Consider the following 22,384-nt stretch of genomic DNA (forward strand, 5'->3'; position numbering starts at 1 on the left):
TCTCTCCTATGAAGATAGGCTGAGGGAGCTGGACTTGTTCAGCCTGGAGAAGACAAGAATCTGAGAAGACCTCATTGCAGCTGTCCAATATTTAAAGGGACTTTATAAACCTGAAGGAAATAAACTTTTTACATGGGTAAATAGTGATAGGACAAGGGGGAATGGATTTAAACTAAAGGAAGGGAGATTTAGGTTAGATGTAAGGGGCGAATTTTTTACTGAGTGGTAAGGTGCTAGATCATGTTGCCCAGGGAGACTGTGGATGCCCTTTCTCTCAAGGTTTTTAAGGCCAGGTTGGATGGGGCCCTGGGCAACCTGATCTAATACTTAATCTGTCAGCTGGCAACCCTGCCTTTGGCAGGTGGGGTTGGAACTTATGATCTTCGGAGTCACTTCCAACCCAAGCCATTCTATGATTCTATGGTTCTATGATTTGCTATTTGTTATTCATAATTCCTGGCATGTGATGATCACATTGCTTTTGCTGTCTGACTGGACAACTAGAATGTCTCAACAGAAAAAATGATGGGAAGAAAGCCACATTTTTGGTAAAAATTGCTAAACTTCTGTAATACATATATCTTTCATACCCAAGTATTTCTAAAAAAAAATACATGGCACAGCTCTAAGGACTGCAATGTAGTAATTTTGAGTAATTAATTTGCTTATATATGCACGAGTCACTATTTTCGTGTGAGAAACTGCTTTATTCAGGACTTTGAATAGTATTCAAGCATGGTTAGAAAGGTAATTAAATTGTCAGAAGTAATTTAATTTACCACTGTTTGCATTTATATGGAGTAACAAATTTGGAATTGGTAGAGCCTTTTTCATTTTTGATAGTGTCCCCCCCCAGTTGCTGGAGTACTCAAAGATATTGGTATTTCTCTCTAAAAATATGTTCAGAACAGCATACAGACTCAATTACCAACTCTGTAATCTTAAGTGAGTTGTTAATGTCGACTGTGTCACTGGTGTTTTTGCAACTGATTTCTGTGGAACTTTCTATGGAGGTGCCGCACAGGAAGGTATATAGGAGATGGTGCTTGGTAATTTTAAAAAAGCAACATAGTGGAAGGGAACTTTTACATTTTCATGGTGCAGCAATGTACCAAACTCAAAATTTAAGTTTTCTTGGCACAGTTCCTACAGATTAGTTAAGAAAGGATCTGTGCTTCAATATTCAAGATTAGAATGAGTTCCCATTCTATTCTTCTCCGTGCACTAACGCGTGAGAAGGGAACTGTACAAATTCTGTGTCGATGATTTGGTAGAGTAACCTTGAAAATACGTATAAAAGAGTGCACTTCCCATTTAACTAGCAGGTTTCATGCTCATGCTTGACTTGTATACAATATAAGATTGATAGGCTATGTTCTTTGCCAGCATAGCTATAGGTAGTCTTCTACTAGTAAAAAAAGTCTTGACTTAGACGTGTTAAATGAAACCAAGAGTTGTCATGCCTTTAAATTACATCCAGAGTGTTGCAGTATTGAAAGTCATCAGAGTAATTTTGATTATTTCTACAGTTCCCAAGGAAGTTTACAAACAGGAGGGCCTTGAGGGAGATAATTCCTGCACAAGGCAGGATCATGGGACACAAGGTCAGGCCAAGCTGTTGGCTCAGCAGGAGTACAGTTGGCTGGGAATGGGAAAGGAGTGTGTTCCTTGGTGCCAAGGATAGCAGTTGTACTGTATATCTATCTATATCTATAACTATGTATGTATTTATGACATTTTTAACAATAAACTATGAAGAGTAAATGCCTCACCTTTGTGTATTACGTCTGGAGAGTTTCCTGTAATTAAGTGTCTACTTGAGAATAGATTGCACAGGTCTTGCAGCCACCTTAAACTCTTGAAATTGCATGCACTTGAATATTTTTACATGTGAATAATGATCTAATGTCTGCCTGTTGAGCCTACATTGCCACAGTGCAACACCATGAAACACTGCAGCAATGAGCCTGAGTTGTAAGCAAGGGTTTCAGGAGAAATGGGTTGGTTAATAAAATTCCCAGCCCATGAATGAAGAAAGAGCAGCAGAATGATGAGCTGGAAGAGAAGTAGGCTTGTAAAACTTGTGGGACATACTGATGTGTCAAGGGAAAGTAGCTAGAGGCAAGACTCATCAGAAACAGTACATAAATATATAACATCTGAGGAAAAACAGGAGTCTATTAGGTACGGGGAGTATCTGGAGTCCTGTTCTTCATCCAGTTCTTGCATTAATGGATGTTGTTCTGTCAAACTAAGAAAAATATTCTTCAAATTGTAAAACACAAAGTGACTTTTTCCCACTCTTGAACAAAGAATGTGTTTGCAGATCTCCTCTAAGCACCACACTGAATGTGTTTTCCCTGGAAAGAATTTTTTGACAGGTCACATTATGAATAACATCATTTCCTTCCAGTACAACTTCCTCGATCAAGTAGAATTAAGAAAGTTTGCAGCCTAGCTGGTCTCCATCCAGGGCTAAACTGTGCTTGGGAAAGAAGAAGAATATGAGGTTTATGCAGGGTCTTAACACACTAACATACTTGTATCTGCACCAGTCCTTTGTGCAAGGTGAAACATCCAAGCCCTGTGCACTTTTATCCTTCTGTCTTGTTTCTGCTTTTTTTTTTTCTTTTTTTTTTTTCTCTTTTTCCAAAGGACAAGTTTTGAGTGCCCTGGCAGAGAACCAGCTAACAAATGCTCCGCATTCCCCCCCTCTCAGAAAGATAGTCCTGTTATGTAGGGAGGAAGTGGAGTTGTGAAGGTGAAGTTGTGTATGAGAGAGAAAAACATTCTTCCCAATATATCAGGGTAGAGAGTTCTTGATAAAACTCTCAGCAATAATATATATGCTTTCCTACGTCAGTCTTCTATCCTGACCTCTTGCTGAAGTGAGGAAAGGACTTTCCTTGTCTGGCTTGCACTCCTGTCATCAAGAAACCAATTTCTGCCACCTGGTTTGATGGCTGTTGGCCCAGGACAGATTGTCATTTTCTTCTCCCTACATGTCTCTCTTTCCTCTTTCAATTTTTCTTTGGATCATCTTCCCTTTCCTCATCATCCTTAATTAAAAACATATACATGCACAACAAAAATTCTCTCATTTCTGACACATCATATCTTCCAGACTACACATACATTCTCTGTGTTAATTCCTTAGGGGTTAATAGGTTCACTTGCAATATTTCACTTTCTCTCCTCACACTTGTCTTTCCTACTCTGCCATATGTGTCCTAAAATCTGCCTTCAATTTAGTGCTTGTTAATTTTCCAAATAAAAATGGAGCTCTGAGAGCTTTCTCTTCACAACACCGTGCACTTAAATCATCTGAACACTGGGGAACATGAAGTTCACTTTGCCCGTTTTCTCTGCCTGCAGTGATGCAATGGGAAGGCAATTTTGTTCTCATGGATAGTTAGGGCATACTTCACTTAGCTCCAATATGAATCAGATTACATGCTCAGTTACTGGATTAATTCCCTCTTCTAATTCTGCATGGGATCCAATAGATAGGATGTAGACCAATTCCAGACTTAGAAGGCTTTTGTTGTTGGATCACATTTGGAAAGGCTTGATATCTGTCCTCTGGGGGATACAATGGTCCCCCCACATGTAGCAAGGTGGGAGTTGGCCTGGTTTCCCAGGTAACTAGCAAGAGGACAAGAGGTGATGGCCTTAAACTGTGCTGAGGAGGTTCAGGTTAGGAAAAAATTCTCAGAAAGCATGGTGAGGTATTGGAACAGGCTGCCCGGGCAGGTGGTGCAGTCACTGTCCTTGGAGGTGTTCATGAACCGTGTGGATGTGGCGCTGAGGGACGTGGTCAGTGGGCATGGTGGGGATGGCTGATGGTTGGACTAGGGGAACTTAGTGGTTTTCCCAACCTTAATGACTCTATGGTTCTTTGTCAAAATCTACTATAGTGTAGAGTTTTTATGTGCAGTAGATTAAGATTATAAAAACGTTGACTTGTAAGCCACTGATGTCAACTCTGTTTTTATTTCCCTCTGTGTTAAAGAGTTATAACAAAAATATATGTAGGTTTTCATGGACTGTAACTTCTGGGGGCAAACTGAATACAACCTTATAGCACTCCTAGCTTAATGTCTAGTTTCTTCTTTGTGTATTTTTACCTTTACAGTGTAAAAAGCAATCAACTGTGGTAGCTATATCTAGCACACAACACTTAAACATTGACCTGCTAGAATGTGCTTATTTTCTGGTTTGTCCATGACAAGGAATACATCCAGATGTAACATAAAGTGTTTCTATGAAAGAACAGAAGACATAATAATAAAATCAGCTGTAAGAATAAAGAATCACATAAAGCTACTTTAATGAATCACATTTGAAAAAAAAATATTTTTTGTTTTTAATGAAATCCAAGTTATCCAATCTAATCCACCCTCTTTGGGTGCACTCTGGCATATTTTATCAATATGGTCAATCAGATGAACTCTGGGATGTTTAAGTATGATATATCAACACTATTTGTTCTCTGATTGATATAGGTAATGACCAGTTTCCTGTAAATCATACAAAAAATGTGCGCCATAAGTGTGTGGATGTAAATCATGTAATATCTCCCAATTCAATTCACTTTTCTGACCTTTTTTTCTTAAAATTTTAACTTTTAAAAAAAATTATTTTAGTTTTTTTATTTAATGGAATTGCAATACAATACTGTTCTTCGATTGCAGGGCATCACTAAATGAGGTGGTCTGGCTATAGTTTTTGTTAGCTAATGGCCTTGAGAAGAACATTGCCAGTGAAGGCAGTGAGAATTTACTGCATCAGTGAGGACTGAGTCACTATTGCTTTCTTTCAGATAGAACAGAGGACAGAAAAACATTTTTTCCTGATGAAGTCAGACCACTAAGGTATTTCTATATAGTTAGTTACAAAGTCCCATTGGTCTACAGGTTCTATTCTGAACTACATGCAAGCCAAATCCATGACATACAGAAGCCCAAACTTGAGCACAGGCATTAAGCTTGACTGAGGAATAAAATACAGAATTTTGTGCTCAACTTTGTGCTGATTTGGTTAGAGAGCTTTTAGGATGCTAGTGGTTCTAAGCCAGCTGGTTCAGAGCATGGCTGGAGTTACTGACCCAGTATCTTCATTTCATGAAGTAGAGATGCTCTTCTTCAACGAGAAAACCTAAAGGGAGTCTGCATTGCTGAGGTGTGAGGGTTGTTTTTTAAAAATCTTTCTGGTACTGAAAACTGAAAAGAGATCTTTGTATATATTCAAGCAGCAAGAATAAGGAAAGTTGTGAGTCTCTTGTTTTAACGTCAATTTAAACAAGCTGAAATCTTGGCCTGTAAATGATTAATTCAAATTACAAAAGTAAACAGGGGAGGAAGTTGGTGAAAACTGATGTTATTTATGGAAGGGCATCCTTAAAACCGTGTTGCAGTGGGAAGTTGGAGACACAAGCATCTGCTATGTGGATAAATTTAGTTATAAAACCTGGTTCCCTTATAGTCAGTGGAGCATACCTATTGAATCTGGGACTTAGCTCACTTGCTTTCCATGGAGAATTTTTGTCTTGTTTGAGCAGAACTGGAATTTTGACAGAGATGTTTGATTGGAATAAATGGAGCATTCCTATCAAATGCAGGTAACTAATGAATCCATGGGTAAGCTCCATTAATTTCAATACAGTGCTAAATGTGCTAAATGTTATGAGAGAGAGGTTGTTGCATACGTGCACTTAGCAATTTTCTTAATGATAAGTTCTAGCTGATTTTAAGTTCTATCATTTTATATTCCATAAGGACTGTGAATGAGCAATATTTCTGAATATAAGAAGGTAAATGAACATTTATTCTGTGACATAAAAAACATGAAAATTATCTGAAATAACTTTTTTGGTAGGATTTCCCATTTAAAAAGAGTTTCAGCTGCTGCCTTCATTTCCAGATAAACTGTTTCAGCCCAGAGAAAATCTGTACCAATTCTCAACACAGAACAAATTTTGCTCATATAATAATCCCGTTTTCTGCCCCCCCCAGATAAGATTTATGGTATACACAAAACCTGGTAGCAATAAACAGCTCGAACAACAATGGCATGAACAGGATGGTATAATTCACAGTCTTATTTTGCAATGCATGATTTCCCATATATTTATAGACAAAGCTGATATTGCAAGAAGAAGCACTAATATAAAATTCACTTATTTACTAAATTCGTCAGTGGTAGAGTCTTTCAGTTCATGGAGTTTTAGGAAGTGTAACTTTCAACATAGACAAGCAGCCAAGAAGGTATGTCAGTGAGATAAAACAGGCAATTCGCCCTCATCTTAGCATCCTTTTGAGAAATACCATTGAATGAATTGCACAGCATTTCATATTTAATTCCATTTATACACATTTAAAGAAAGTATTTTGTCCGTTCCATCTTTCTGCATACTTTCCTACATCCCATCTCTGCCTTTCTCAACTTCCTGTGTAGACTTTGATCAACGTAGCCTCTTGATAGAAAATTGAATCCTGCTGCAGGTTTTACAGTAAAGGTACATAAGTGCAAATCAGGTAACTTTTCTTGACCTGTCACTCAGTCTTCTCAGATGCCTTCTTGAGCTGTGGAGGGGCAAACCATGCACAGTATTCCAGCTGCTACCTTACTAGCACTGAGTAGAGAGTTATATTAACTTTTCTTGATCTGTTGGCCATATGTTTAATGTAGTCGATTTTATTTTATCTGTGATCAGAGTATGCTATTGGCTCATTTTCAACTTGGCACCTTCCCCTCCAAGTTCTTTTCAGCAAGGCAAAAATGTCTACAAAGATATATATATCCCTGTTGAGGAAGCAGGAAAAACACAGTTTTTAAAAACAGAAATACATTCTTCTTCTTCTCTTGTTTAAAAAAAAAAAAAAAGGAATAATAATAATACATATCTAAAATGTTGAGTATGTGGTTAGAAAGAGTGATTATAGTGAAAGAAGGAAAAAAACAGAATCTGTTGCAAGGTATCTCCAGGTGAAGCAGAATCTCTAAATTTGAGTAAGTCCTAAATTCTATAACTGGCAACAATTTATTTGCCCTAAAATACAAAATTAGAAGCTTTTTGAGAATATCTTCACAAAAAATTGAAATACAAAGTTAGAACTGCAAAGAGAGTGTTATCATCACTCATACACAGGCTTCTATATCTGTCTACATATTGTCACAATACTAATAGAGCACGCAAGATAAACATTTTTTTTAATTAGTTATAAGCAAAAGGTTGCGTTTTTGATTTTTTTTTTTTAAATAATCCTCCATGGGATGCCATTTATGCATGAATCTTTTTGCTGAAAAGAAATTGTAAAAAAACCTATAAACAGAAAATGAGGTTCTAGTGATATAAGTGAAATTTTGCCATTAGCCATTAGATGATAAGTAGGCAGATTGGCTGGATATTTCTTGAAATCCTACATAGTATGCAGAACATGCTTTCATTGTGCTTCCTGGCAGAATATGAAAATATGCCTTATTTGGAAACATAATGATCAGTTCTGTTAAATCATGTTCAATCAGCTTATATAATAACACCTATATTTTGTTATTCATTTCAGATTTCAGAGACCTATGCCTTCCTACCGAGAGAAGCGGTGACACGATTTCTAATGAGTTGCTCAGAGTGCCAGAAAAGAATGCATTTAAACCCAGATGGAGCAGATCATAAAGGTAGTTTTAGTGTCAAACAGTGAGATGTAAAGTAATTTTATTTCTAATACCATTTATATTTTCCTTGCTTAAGTGAAGGTTCATAAAAATTTGGTAGACTGGAACAGTTCAATAAGTCAGATAATCTCATTTACTTAAGCTGGAAGGTAGCGAATCTTCTGCTTTTGCTTAAGGATGGAGTGTAATACCATGTGCACCCCTGACAGAAAAAAATGATTTTATCTGGAGGAAATAGTTTATTTTGCTATGGAAATGTTTATATGAAGGCTTAAACATAAGGAATAGATAGGATGCATGTGTTGTAGTCATTTAGGATAGAAGAACTCATCACTTTTCAGGTTTCGAATTTGATTTTCATTTTTCTTTAGGAGATTTCCATCTGCACAGCCTACAAGCAATTGAAAATGCCAAAGTTAGAACTGAATGACATAACTGTCTGCCTTTGACTGCAAAGTAGGCTGAAGTAGCCTCCACAACTAACATATAATGCATAATAAATATTTTTATTACAGATAATGGGAAACCGCCAACACTGGTGACCAGTATGATTGATTACAATATGCCAATTACTATGGCCTATATGAAACACATGAAGCTACAGCTACTAAATTCACAGCAAGATGAGGTACAAACTGAAATCTTTTAAGTTTGTTTTTCTTTTCTCATGTATTCTTTGATGCTTGTCTTTGTGGTAGCCAAGAAACAGAACTGAAAGTTGATGTCGATGTCATCTTTATAATTTGCTACAGTAGTGATGGATATCAAGCCAAGACTGTGTGCAAGTAATCAGTAATCAGAGAGAAAATGTCACGACTTAATGCCCTTCCATGGTAATATGCTGTACTGCTTCAAAGAACCTGAGGGTGCCCTTTCAATGACCAGAAAGGATGAGGGGGGCTGCTGAGTATAGCCTTAGTGTTATGTTCAGGAGTGACTTTCATTGTTTACTTCTTGAAAGCAATACAATTTACAGTTGAAATGAATGCCATGATGCTCTCCAGGTTAGTAGCCAGATACAATATATTTTGGTGGGAAGCCCTAGCCACATCAGGTCCAATCTTTAAGGTAAAAAGCTTGCTTTATTGATAAATAAGAGTAGAGTTTTCTCATGAAACTTCAAATAAAACAGAAGGGAAAAAGAAAAAAGTAGGCTGATTAAGTTTCTTCAGGGAGAACTTAAGTCAAATTGCAGTTATTTTATTCCAAAATAATTTCTGTGATTTATTCCGATTTTTCTCGAATCTTAAGAAGTACTTCATCAATTGGAGGTCAGCTATCACGTTATTTGTAATAAACTCATTTTGCTACAAATGTGTTCATTTACCATTTGAGCTGCCAAATATTTAGAAGCCCCGCCACGTGCCAGCCAAAAAGCAACCCTACATGCTGTGTCCTTCTGCCTGACTACAAGATTGTTTTTAGTAAAGAAAATAACCAAAAACAACCTTAGCAGCTGGATTATGTCAGAGACTCCGACTGACTCTTGACTTCTGTGGAGTCAGCTAGGTTTTGTTTCACAATAGGTAGATATTGGCTACTGGTGGAGATGTATGAATTATTCAGTGTCCCATAGACTGGGAATCTTTGTTTCACTTTTGCCTGTTTTATTTATTTATTTTTATTTTTAAATTTTATTGTGAAGGGTAGAGATCACTTACTGAGTTCTTCATTCACAAATATAGCCTAGTCTTCTTTCCCTACTATGGAGTCTCCCTTCTGTGTGCTGCCCCTTTACAGGAATCTGACAGCAGGATTCCAAGCAGCAGGAGGTAAGAGGCTTTATCCCTGTAGTAGCCTTAGAGGTTGAAGGACTCTTTGGTTTCCCCACTTCCCCTCTTTGACAGTTACTCATCCCACAGTAGGGTCAGGCACTCATGATGGATCAGGGCGATCTGCCACAGTGCCTCTATAGCCCAAATGTTTTGGTATAGTCCTTCTGGACTGATGACTGATATTTAAACTGTTTTTTCATCTAGATGAACCAGTGACAAAGATACAGGGGCAGCAGGAAGCAGCATTGCTTGGTATCTCCCTGCCTGGCTCAGTTTTGTAGCTCTGATCTCACTGTGTATGAAATATCTGCAGTACTGTTTTAATGAAGAGAAAAGTAGTTTTTAATACATTTTAGTCACGTTATATTTTCCTGGAAACAAAGGAAGTCCTCAAGATAATAATTTATGTCCTTTCTCAAAGCAGTTTTGCTAAGAATTTATTTTTTGCTCTGGACTATGCATTTGTTACACTGAGAAAGAAGTGGTAGTGAAAATATTATGTTGCAAAGCAGAAAGAATTCATGCACTTGAAATTGTGCTTGGGTTTATAGGAAGGCTCTGTTTCCAAGGTTTCATCAGTCACATCTCTGTTCTTATGGTGGGGGCGGAATTGAGACTGGAGTGAACTTAGATGCCACAACGAGCCAGCACAGCAATTGAAAGTCTCCAAATTCTCTCATTCTCAATTCATCATTTTTCATCTGAGGCCATCAACAAAAGGGAAACAGGCTTAATCTAAAAGGAGAATTCATTTACATGTGGGAATTTACAGAGGTGCTGCATCTGGTATAAAGAGGCCAGTGGCCACCAGTTCTGCTCCCCACACCTGCCTGTACAAAAAGTTCTACACAGTTCATAGTGTGAGGTGGAGATATTCTACACACTGCCATAGGCAAACAGGCTGCCTATGTGTGGTGTTGTTTTATACCTATTCAAGTATCAGTTGCCTGATTGGCAGCCCACATATATAGCCCAACCTCAGAATTAGAAAATGAAAGCCACTGCTTGCTGACTCCTGCAGGGACAAATGAGAAATACCACCACTGTGCTTCAACAGAGTCACAGTGTTCCAGAAGGTCTGGAGAAATTTGTGTCCTGATCTCGCTCTTTGAGAAAGCAGCACACATTTCTGCTAAATCCCAGCACCAGATCACAGTGCATCTTGGCCCCGCCTGTCTGGAGCACGAGCTTGGTGGCCACCGGCTTTGCACAGCTCTCATGTTCCTGATATTTACTGTGCTGTAGCTGAGGTGTTTCCTTCCCCATCCAGGCAAGGTAAAAAAGTGCCCACAAGAGAATCCCTCTCTCTTCCATTTTTTTTTTTTTTTTTAATTAGAACTTTAGAAACAAGCTATGTTTGTTTCAATATTTGACATTGTCCTGGAGTGATAGTGCAGAGCAGTACCACCTTGCATATTGTCCCTCTCTTACTCTTGGATGGCATTTGGCAGTGCCATCCTCTTTCAACAAGAGATGCAACTGCAGGAAATTTTGCTTCCAAAAATGAGAGAAATGCCCACACAAGCTGGAAATGACACTAAGATGCACAAGATGAACTGACTTAAGGTCCAAGTGCTTAGACAGAAGAAAGCAACTATATTAGCATCTGTAGAAACCAGTTCACAGTAAATGCACAATAAAAAAAAGTTGTTGTAAATGTTGCCATTTTTTTAGGTCGCTTCTGATAAGCAGCCCAAATAAAAATAGTCTGAGTTCTGCCAGATAGTTTGGTTTTAATTAAACAACAACAACCAAGCAAATAATAATAATAATAAAAACATATAAATTGGAAAAGTATTTTAATCCTCAGTGGACACTATTTTTTCTATATGTTCTTTAAATGGCTTTTATTCACAATAGGAGCCATTATTTCAGAAAAGTTGTTATTGAAAATACATTGCCATAGGTTTCTGAGTTGCCACTGCAGCTTTCAGAACAAGACTCATGAGAGCTAAATTTTTAATCTGTGAGTGGATGCAGTGGGACTGAAATGAGTGAAGTTAAACGTACTATATACACGTTAACCCTGTGTATAAACATATTCTGGACTAGGTCTCAAACAGTTTTGTAACGGGACTTTCTGACTGGGACTTTTTCCACGCTTTTATCATTCCTAGTAGAGATTTTGTAATTGGACTTGATAGATAAATCATATAAAAGATATGTGAGGTAGAATAAATTTCAAGTGATTCCCATGTGATTGTATTACTTCAGTTCTCCACTGACTTTTGAGTCATTTGAGCATGATAAACAGTCTTCAAAATTTTCACGGATGCTTCCTTAAACATAATAGCGGTGTAGGGGCGAAGTTGTATTGAGGAAACTTGGTTGTGGATTCTTCTTAGATCATTTTGAAATGTTTTACTGTAAGTGAAAATCACAGGGTTACCTGCCTTGCCTGGGAAAAATAGGGAATTCAGGTACAGACTATGGAGAACACTCCTCAACCATGTTTTGAGTAACAAGGACTTTGCGTGGGGTCTCCAGTTGCAACCCTATTTTACAAAATGCTATGGAAACAGTTACGAGTGTGGTAATGGAGTGTCGTCATAGTTGATCAAATTGCATTTGTCAGACTAACATATCACATAAGTGCTGCATGTTCTTTGCTCTTCTTTATGTGCTCTGCTTGTTTGCATATGTACACAAGCATTAGCATGAATATATTCCATGCCAGGGACAAATGAAATGGAGTGAGCCTCACATGCAATTTGAACAGCATCCAGCATTTTCTGACATGTCTCTGAAACTTTCAAATTATAGGATGAAAGCTCTATAGAAAGTGATGAGTTTGATATGAGTGACTCTACGAGGATGTCAGCTGTGAACTCTGACCTCAGCTCAAATCTTGAAGAAAGAATGCAAAGTCCTCAGAATCTCCAGGGCCAGCAGGATGGTAAGGCTCTCCTTTCATACAGAAAATGTGCTATTGTCTTGTCTCCTTCCCATTCTGTGCTTTCATTTAGTACCTGCTGTGTCCTTCACTTTATAGTGTGTTTCATTAGGTAATTTGAACTATACGTTCCCTTTGTCTCAGCATGAAGAGAATTAAGTTGGTTGGTTTTTTTTCCTTTCTTTCTTTTTTTTTTTTTTTTTTTTTTTTTTTTTTTTCCCCCCAGGTTAATTTATTTGTTGCTTAGGCAACAGGTGAGTGGTTAGACCACTGTTTAGTATTATTTTACTATTTTTATTTACCAAGTGTGATTCTATACAGACATAAAAGGAAATGAAACTGAAACCTTTCCAGGGCAATCCAGAGGCTGAGAAAGTTGTTTTTGCTGGTTGAAATGGGGAAGAAAGAAGAAGGATATAAGAGAAGTTTGAAAGCTAGGAGCTGGGTGTGTTATTCAGAGAAAAGTATAAAAGACAAGTTCCAACAGGGAAACAGATGTGCAGAAAATAAAACCAACAGCATTATAAATCTGAATATTAATATTTCTAGTTTAGTTGTAACATAAAGCTAATTAGTTGGTGAAAGAGAGAAGTTTTATTTTGTGCAAAAGGTGAACAGAGGTGTGTTTTTTTACTCTTTGTTGCCTGGTTTGGACTCAGATTTCTCTTTGGTTTGGAGTTCACACATAGCTTGTCCTGTAAAGACTGTTACAGTGATTCATCAGTGGCACGAGAGGGAGTAATACCCAAAGTGCAGATCTGTTCTATTGCTATTAAATATAACATGATATTCTGTACTTGTTATGCCATAGTTTCCTAAATATGTGTGTCAACTTAGAAATGCTTACATTTCTCGGACAAGAAGTATGTGGAATTTGATAGTTAAGCTGGATTTTTTCCACTTAAAGCATCATCATCAGTTGTTAGCTTGTAAGTTCTGTGGGTAAGAACGCGTGTGTTGCATTGAGGCTGACAGGATCTGGTCAAGGGCAGGAACTTCTGCTATGTCACTTTATAGACAAAAAAAACATTGAGAAGTATGTTTATGATAATTTCCTGTGCCAGATTTTAACCACAGCCACTTTTTCTCTTGGTGTCTTTAAATTATCACAAAATGTGTGCAAGTATGTTGACTAAAGGAGCAGCACTCCAGGACTAGGGGAAGATAATTCACTTTGCTGATGGAGTCTGACATACTACTGCTAAGTCAGAGTTTTCAAAGATACTTTGGAAACTGTTGAGTTTATGTGTCTGGCTTTGGGTGAAAAACTGTTTTAGAGGTTACTGTTTACATAAATAATATGTTTTCATATGAAATATTTCTTGATAGGTAATTAAGTGCATGTACGCATATGTACATGAGGTAGAAATTACAGTGCAACAACCTATGGAGAAATGCCTGTCACACAGGTCTTAATGCATTCTCCAACAAGAGTCATGCAGTACATCTGATCATAGCAGAACATATGTATGAATGATAAAATGCTGAAAATCTGTCACTTGCCATTTCATACCTGTGGCAAACAAATGCACTGTGATTTGATCTATAGGTAGCGTGATCGTACAGAATTGCATCAAGTCTCTCTGCTTTTTTCCTCTTTTCCCAAATGGCACTTTCTCACCTTCCTAAAGCAATCCTATTTCTTTTGCTGTTTCTTCTGACTAAAACATTTTCTGATAAAGAAATTTGGAATAACACCTCTTCCCGCCATGGTTTTCCAGTCTTAGATGCCACCAAGTTGCAAACCTGAGTGACGGTGGTTGTAGCAGAACTGTGTTTCAAGATAGGCAAGAAGAAGCTGAAGGAGAAACTGAAAGAAATTGTGGGAAGGAGAGGAAAAAGGAAAAATAGCAGAGGGCAGGAAGAGAAGAAGATTAGAAGAAATCAGTGAACACTGGAACATAGGGAAGGAAACGGTACTGGAAGGAGGGAAGACAAAGGGAAAAGTCAATGTAGTAGCAGTGTTCTTTTTGCTGTCACAGTTTTTACTGAAAATTTCCCAAATGTACACAATTACGGTGCATGCTCACAGAAGTTAGGACTTAAGTGCATATGTGTGTGTCTAAAGTGATTCCTCTCCCTTTCCCTCAAGCTATTTTATATGTCTGTGAGAGTTTACGTCAGCCACCAGATTAAGTCTGCCTGTAAAGACATCTGGTGTCTGGTTTATCTGAAACACGTTTGCTGCATTCTGGCAGGTGGAAGTTTACCGCTGTGTGTGACTTTCTGTGCATACAAGGCTAGGAATGGTCCCTGTGGTGGAACAGGAGAGCACACATCTTTTGCTGCCACAAGTGTGCTCTCACTGGGGTAACGGTCTGCTAATGGGAATAATATGCAAATAGGAATCACTGCTGCCTTGGGTTGGATTAAGGACAGATCATCAGTGGCTAGAGGTTGCACATGCTGTCACTGTGTGTTTACATGGCCTTTCATCTAACATGGCCTAAGAATATTTTGGGATATCTATCATTCTCTTCCCATGGATTTCAACTGATTAATGGTATGATATACACGGAGTTGGTGTACTCTAGGGGAATGCATAGTGGGCCTGACCATGCCACTGGGGTTTAAAAGAAGATACCCTCTCCAGGTCAGTTATCAGAGCACAGCAGCATACTGACACTATAAACATGAAAGAAAACAAGATGTTTACATACCTTCTTATCTGGGGCTATATCTGCACCATATTCAATCAGGTATTTGGAAATCCACTGCAGAGCTCATACTAGAAAATTTGACCTCCGATTTCTCAACAATGTCTAGTCTAGTACTCTGTGTTCTTTTTCTCATGGTTAGGTCATTTTAACCTAAGTAGAATAAAGGCAATTACAAGAGCCACCCACAGTATGGGCTGAAAGTGATAGACTTCTGCATCCAGAAATATCATGGTCAGCAGGAAGACTGCTGAGAGAAGATACAGAAGGGGAAAGTGTGTATTTGCTTGTAACAGATTGGGTGTTGCACTAAAAATGGGTGTAGGTACTGCATAAAAATCCTGAGCTCTGCAAACGTGCCAAAGCTTTGTGAAATTCACTGTATAAAGAATAGTAGATTAAAAGTGAATGAAAAAAAATTAAAAATAAGGACAGCTAATATATTTTGCACATAATAGTGAATACACAACAATACTGTGAAAGAGAATTCCCACTTCAAGTTAGCCTTTGAATGCTTTTAAACAACAGAACCCTGAGTCACACCTGCTAGTGGATGGCTGAAAATAGCATCCTGAGCACCTGCAGGGCTGCTGCAACTGTGGGGGAGGAGTTGGAAAAGAGCTGCTGCTCTTCCCTGGGGAGTTGGAGAAGGAAAGCAGCTCTAATTTGCAATTGGTTTGTTCCCCAGCTGCGAGTAGGGTAGGGCTATCTGGTTACCAGTCCCCGGGATCTGCTTTCCCTAGCAGCCAGCTGGTTTACATGGCTGAAAATTGCTGAAGTGTGCCTTTCTCTTTTGCACTTGCTCCCTTAGTTGCTCCTATTTTCTTATTCACCTATTCTGGTTGTCTTCTCTTCACTTTGTTTCCCTATAACATGCTACGTCTTTTTTGTCCTAAGTTTGTTCTTAGGGTGAGCGCTGCATTCTGGCTATCTGCAGGCAAAGCTTCTGCTTGAGGGATGGCTTTAATTCTGCTTTTTCCTAATAATGCTCTAGAAATGCTCTTGGATGTAGCTGGATCAAAACGTTTTTGCTCCTGTTCAAGAGTGTAGGCAGCAGACAAGATTTGGCAACTGAACCTGAAATAAAGGAGCTTGTTTTGGTTTTGTTTTTTATTTTTCTTATTGTATTAGGAGCTCTGCGCTTGAACCTAAAAAAATTTATTTATTTATTTATTTATTTTGGTAGAGAACATGTAGAACTTGTTACAACTAGAAGTAATAAGGAGCAAATGTTATGCTTTATGCTATGAGCCACTGAATAGAAAACAGGTATGAGTCTATTTGACTATAACTTTGTGCAAGATGGAGAATCCTTCTATTTACAGTATCTTTAATTCTACCAAAGTGCAGCAAAGCATTTTAATGCTTTTGTTTGGATTTGAGTGGAGGGTTTCTCTTTAATACAGTTAGTTGAAAATGATGCAGTTGGATAAATACTTGTAAACATATAGAGCTCCCCCTCACAGGCACTGTATAGAGACTGTGCTTGTAGGAGATTGCTATAGCAAAATATGCTATGATTCAGTATTTGGCAGGAATTTTACTGTGATCTTAGATGAGGAAATTAGGAATAAGCTTTTCCCAGTTGTCAATGTACAGCATATGGTGTAATAGTACTGTAATGTGATGGACAACTGCATTCAGGTAGTTTGTGGTCATTTGGATCATGCTGATGCTCTTTCCCCAGCATGTTCACATTGCCAGGCTTTCCACAGTATGTGTTTAGGAGATGTGGTTGTTGGCATTAACCATTTCCTCCACACAAATGGTGTTTGTGACAGATGGAGGTATTTATCATGTAAGTACCGTTTTGTACATCGAAGTTGTAATCTTTAATTAACAGCTTCACCTGAATTAATATTAACTGATTCAGTTGTTAAAGCTCCGTCTGTGCAGGGTGCAGTTTGCTGGACCCACACCTGCCATTGTTTTGTTCTCTCTGAAATGAGCCCTAACCAAATTCTGAATTGGCTGTACTGTAGTACTTTTTTCTGCTTTTATTTTTATTCCACTGAAATCTGGACTCACTGTCTTACGATACTGAGTTTTCTTTTTCCACAATATGACTTAAGTGAAATGCATGGGATCAAGCATTAAGTGAAATGTATGAGTTCAGGCCAAAGTGAAAGCAGATTGGCAAAAGAACGTACTGGGGTAAATCGTCCCTGGTGTTGCCTGTGTTTTTGCCATGCTCTTGATGTTGAGTAAAGCAAGTAGTAAAAATAAAAACAACGTGCAAGCAGAAGATTCTCAACACTAAACCCACTACAATATTTTTGCTGCTGACTAAGACATCTCTATGGAAATGCAAATGCTATTTTACATTAAGGGATATTGTCACTAGTTTCTGTTGGAGCACTGAAATTCTTTACAAGTATATGCTTATTGTCTATGAGGACAAATTGCGCGTGACTTCTGTGACGGCACACAAGATTAAGCAAAACGTTTGCAGGATTTGGGTGTCTTTACTTAAAATCTTGACATCTTCAAAATGAAGCACCTGACACTTCTGTAGTGCATGGGATGGACTGAAATAACCACACAAAGTCACAAAGCTGTAATAACAATATTGAAAATAAAATAAAGAGCAGCTTACTAGTTTTCCTCCCTGCAACCTCCCATACTAATGAAAAGACTTTTAATTTGGAGTTTTTCTGTGGCTTGACTGGCTTTATTTGCAATTTGTAGATCATACTAACACAGCTATAATACTATAAAAGTTGCTTATTATGCTTGTACTTTATACAAGGCATTAGGCTGATTAGCATTTTACCCTAAAGCAGAAGGTATTTTTTTGCTAAATAGCAGGGGTTTGATCTAATTAAGAATGGAGAAACTAGCGCTGCTATCTTATAAAGAGTATAGAAAAACAGTTGCTTTTTTTTTTGCAGACCACTTAAAACTGCAATTCAAGTTGGGGCCAGGATAGCTACTGAATTTTGACTTAAATTCAGACCTTCTGTTTTTGCTCAACCTGGCGAAACTTGTAATGTTTGGGGCAATAACCTCAATACGTACAATTAAGGATGAAGCAATAAATACAAGCATACTGAATGAGATCTATGATATCTGACTGTCTCATGGCAATGGAGAAGAAGAAATGCATACAGTACCATCATGGCAATGCTGGTAATATAGTGCTTTCCACAGTGTTTTGTGATCTTGCTCTAATTTCCCTGGAGAGGAAAGCCCCCTGGTACAGATAGGTTTTTTACCTTTCCCTTATTCTACAAGGCTGAGCAGACACCGCAGAGGCTGACGGAGGGCAGCAAGTACATTCCACAGATGAGATCTGAGACACAGTGGCAAGAGGGTATGAGGGAGCTTTTGAATTTAGCAATCTGTTCTGAGGATAAGCAAAGGTCTCTTGTCTCTGCAGCTCCCAATCTGCTACCTCTCCCAAGCACAAGATCTGTTCCTGAATCAACCACGAGATTGCAGAGTCACATATACATGTTTCTGAATAAGTCTTTGGGCTGCGCTGAAGTGTTACCATACTCTTGACAAAATTACAGATGTTCCTTTAAACAGAGAGTTTGGTGTAATATATTTCTCCATTTTAGAAAATTAATATAATTTTCTGCTAAGCAGACTTAAAGTGGACCTGGGAACTTGGCATACAGTGACACTATTATTTTGCTTCAGTGGAGCTACACCTGGGGTGATCTGGCCCATCAGATTTGCTTTCATGTAATTGGATTTATACTAATACTTTTAAGAGAGAAGAAAAAAAAAATGTTGAAATGAGAACAGAGAGGCAGGCAATTGTACTGCATGTTTTCCACCTGTGTTTTAATGGCTTCTTTGGAGGTGATACGCTATCAGTGCAAAAGGCACGATGGGTGACACTATCAAGGCTCTCAAGCACTGCTACGATGTCAGAGATACTGTGTTATACTGAACCTGTGAAACAGTTTGAAGTGTTGGTGCTTTGGTATTAGAAATTTTAGTCCTTAGCATCATTACAGATCCTCTGGAGATCCTGCTGGGTGGATTTTTTTTCAGCAAATCAAGTATTTTAACATACTAGCTGCTTACTTTTGGGGCAGTTTATGTTTGCACTGTCATCAGAGCACTGATAAAGTAGAATCTTCTTTTGTGTCATTATACAACTCAAATATGTTTTAAGTATTGAGTGACACTGTCTCTCCATGCAGAGCATGCCTTCCTTCCTCCATGTTACTCTTAAATGAGTGCATGGCTGAGAGCAGAAGTCTACTAGGTGGGTGAATGAGCCTGATCAGATTGGGCTCTCAAACTGGGATTTGGGCATGAGCATCTCTCTCACTAACGTGTAGTGCAAAGATTACTTTTATAGTTGACTTTATTTCATTTGAAAAGCTATTGTACATTCATTTTCTGGTTGCAGTGTTGCAATCATCTTGTGAGTTGATTGGACTGAATATTTGTTTCCTCCTGCATTTCAGTTCTAATTGTGTCTTCTCTTGTGTTTTTATAAGTTGTGTTCTCTCCTTGATGACTTTGTACTCTTTTTTCTATCTTATACCGTAATTTGTTTCAGAGACTAAAATATTATTAAACATGAATTATGCATTTAGCAGACTCTCAGCTACAGTGCGACTGTCGTGTTGTGAGCAGCAAACAATCCCATTTCCCGTACCACCCTCCCAGCTGCGCAACTGTCACTTTCTATTATGCTTGCCTTGAACAATTGAGTGTGCCTTCTAATGACAATAATTGCCTCAAAATTGTTTGTCATGTTTGGCTTGTTAGCAACAAACTACTAACTGTTGGTTACAATCAAGTTCTCTGCTATTATTCCATAATTACATAAGGGAATACTTTCAGCCAATAATAGCTCAGAAATGAGAACTATCTTTTCAAAAGTAATGCTAAAGTGCTTGCAGTCCATTCACTCTATTCACAGCCACTCTTTTTACATGACTAGTCTGGTGTTAAGTGAAGCCTACTCCTGTGTGAAAGGCCAGCCTCACTCCTATATCCTTTTACATCTTCACAACAGGTCTACAGGTTGCAACAGCAGTAGACAAGCTCTCTGTCAATGGAAGTTTCACTTTGACAATATGACTGACCCACCAGGCTCTCTCTTCCTTAAGTAGGTACTGAAGTGGGCCACTTTGCTGAAGAATACAGCACCTTGTAACTAGGCCTAGCAGGATTTCGGAATATGTTGGTTTTGGTTTGATTTTCTTTTTTTCATATCTTACCATTTGTCAGGCTTTTCCCTTCCATTTCTCTGTAACTTCAAAATCAGTGAAGGGCATTCTGGCATAGGGATTTAATTTAGTTTTCCAGTACAGACATTTTATCCAGTTTATTCTTTTGCATGTACCAGTTGACGTTAGCAGTAGTTATGTTCATAGATGAATTTTATCAGCTTCCTTACAGTATAAATACATATTTCATTTATAGTTAGATTTAAAATATATTCTAGTCATTTATTTCATGTTTTATTACATTTAATATACAAAAATATAATTGAGCTTTTTTTGTTTTAGTAAAAGGAGCATACTTTAAAGAAAATTAAATATAGCCATTAATTCCTTACTGTGTTATATTTTAATTAAGCAAGTAATATTTTACTTTTGTCTGAACAGGAAATTCACTGGAGACACTGAGCTGTCTTGCAATTTTTTTTTTAATACAGAAATTTCTTCAAAGTGTTTTCATTTGATTTTTTTTTTCCCAATGAAAGTTTAAAATTAGAAGTGATTTGCTAACCAAATGCAAATGCTTCAACTGAAAAAGAGAGTAATAATTTCTTAGTACCATACAGTTTTATAATATTGAACACATAGTTATATAAGTTTACCTAAGATCTGAGGAGCAATGTTTTCAAATAATTGATTTAGCATTGCCAAATAGTAACCATTTTCTTTATTCTAAGGCAGGGGGACATACTATCTCTGGCACTTCTATACAATCGGATGGAAGCAATATCTGATCTTTTTGGAATCTTTTGGTTAAGCTGAACTTCAGTGGTCTCCTCCAAGTATTCACAAACACTAACAGCCTGTGTTTATCATGAAAAAGACAGTGCAGATTGAAATGAGAAAGCAAAATACATGAACAATTAGACAACATCAAGACAGATTAAAATACAGGTTTTAAAAGCAGGTTCTTTTACTAGTTCTTTTAGCATGTGGTGACCAGCTGGCAGCCTGCTGGGAGGCATGTGAGGCTCAAGCCCTCTGCTGTATACTAGCTGGGTCCTGGAGGAACACCCAGATAGGCAGACAGACATTTTTAGCTATTCAGAGCCACTCAGGGAAGAATTTCCTGTATTCCCGTTCCAGTGCATATTGCCCCTTTCCTTGTCAATGGAAAGAGCCCATCCACTTGACTCTTGCCATTAGGTATTGATAAACATTGATCAGATTCCCCTTCAGTCTTATCTTCTTCAGCTGAACAGTCCCAGGTCTCAGCCTTTCCTCGTAAGAAAGATGCTGCAGGCCTCTCATTTCTGTGACTTTCTCCTGGACTCTAGAAATTCCATGTCTTTCTTGGACTGAGGAACCCAGAACTGGATACAGAACTTCAGGTATGACCTCACCAGTGCAGAATAGAAGGGTGAGGATCACCTTCCTTGACCTGCATGCCATGCTCTTGTTAATGCACTCCAGGATCCCATTGGCCTTCCTGCAGCAAGGGCACACTGCTGTTTCATGGCCAACCTGCTGTCCACCAGGATGCCCAGGTCCATCTCTGCAGAGTTCCCTTCCAATAGGTCAGCCCTAACCTGTACTGATGCATATTCCTCCCCAGGTGTAGCACTCTGCACTTGTTCTTGTTGAATCTTATGAGGTTCCTCTCCAGCCTGTCCAGGTCTTGCTGAACAGCAGCACAGCCTTCTGGTGTGTCAGCAGCTCTTCCCAGCTTTGTATTATCAGCAAACTTCCCTTCATCCAGGTCGCAGATGAAGATGATGAACAAGAACAGAGCCAGTATCAGTCCCTGGGGAACACTGCTATTTACAGGCAGAAAACAAATAATTGTTCTGGACTTGCATCTAGATCACAGTTCTCCAGCAGAAACATTGTCCTGAGATCGGTTTCTACTGCAGATCATAAAGATATTTGCATCTCTGCATCTTAAATCCTTCCTCAGATTTTCATTTTCTTTTTTTTTACAAGTTTTTACAAGGTCACTTTCTTGTGAATGGATGGAATCAATTTAGTGCACATCTGAGAGAGCAAGTGACATCTACTGATGCCCCATGAATTTTCCTGAACGGGTTTGTTCCCTAAGCAGTAGGTAGAGTTATTTCTGATAAAAACTGTCCTAGATCCCTCCTATAAACAAGTGATTAAACTTGTGTAAAAGCAATAATTACTTCTGACTGCAAGGTGGAATTCAAAACTCTATTTTTAGCCTTTCATACTCTGAAGCTTGGATTTCACATC

The 22,384-nt window shown here is 38.2% G+C and overlaps 1 protein-coding gene across 4 annotated transcripts in view; it reads left to right on the forward strand.

Annotated features, from left to right (window-relative positions):
• NOL4 (nucleolar protein 4) overlaps window positions 1–22,384 on the forward strand; it is a 183,867-nt gene that overhangs the window by 37,237 nt on the left and 124,246 nt on the right. For all 4 annotated transcript variants that reach the window (XM_042839931.1, XM_042839932.1, XM_042839933.1 and 1 more), the window contains exons 3-5: window positions 7,566–7,677; window positions 8,190–8,302; window positions 12,213–12,345. In XM_042839931.1, the coding sequence (XP_042695865.1) occupies window positions 7,566–7,677; window positions 8,190–8,302; window positions 12,213–12,345 (358 nt within the window). The remainder of the gene's footprint in view (window positions 1–7,565; window positions 7,678–8,189; window positions 8,303–12,212; window positions 12,346–22,384) is intronic.

The sequence above is a fragment of the Centrocercus urophasianus genome, unplaced genomic scaffold (genome assembly GCF_019232065.1).
Source record: "Centrocercus urophasianus isolate 14NV4802_14NV808 unplaced genomic scaffold, USGS_Curo_1.0 seq_11, whole genome shotgun sequence".
Lineage (NCBI taxonomy): Eukaryota > Metazoa > Chordata > Aves > Galliformes > Phasianidae > Centrocercus > Centrocercus urophasianus.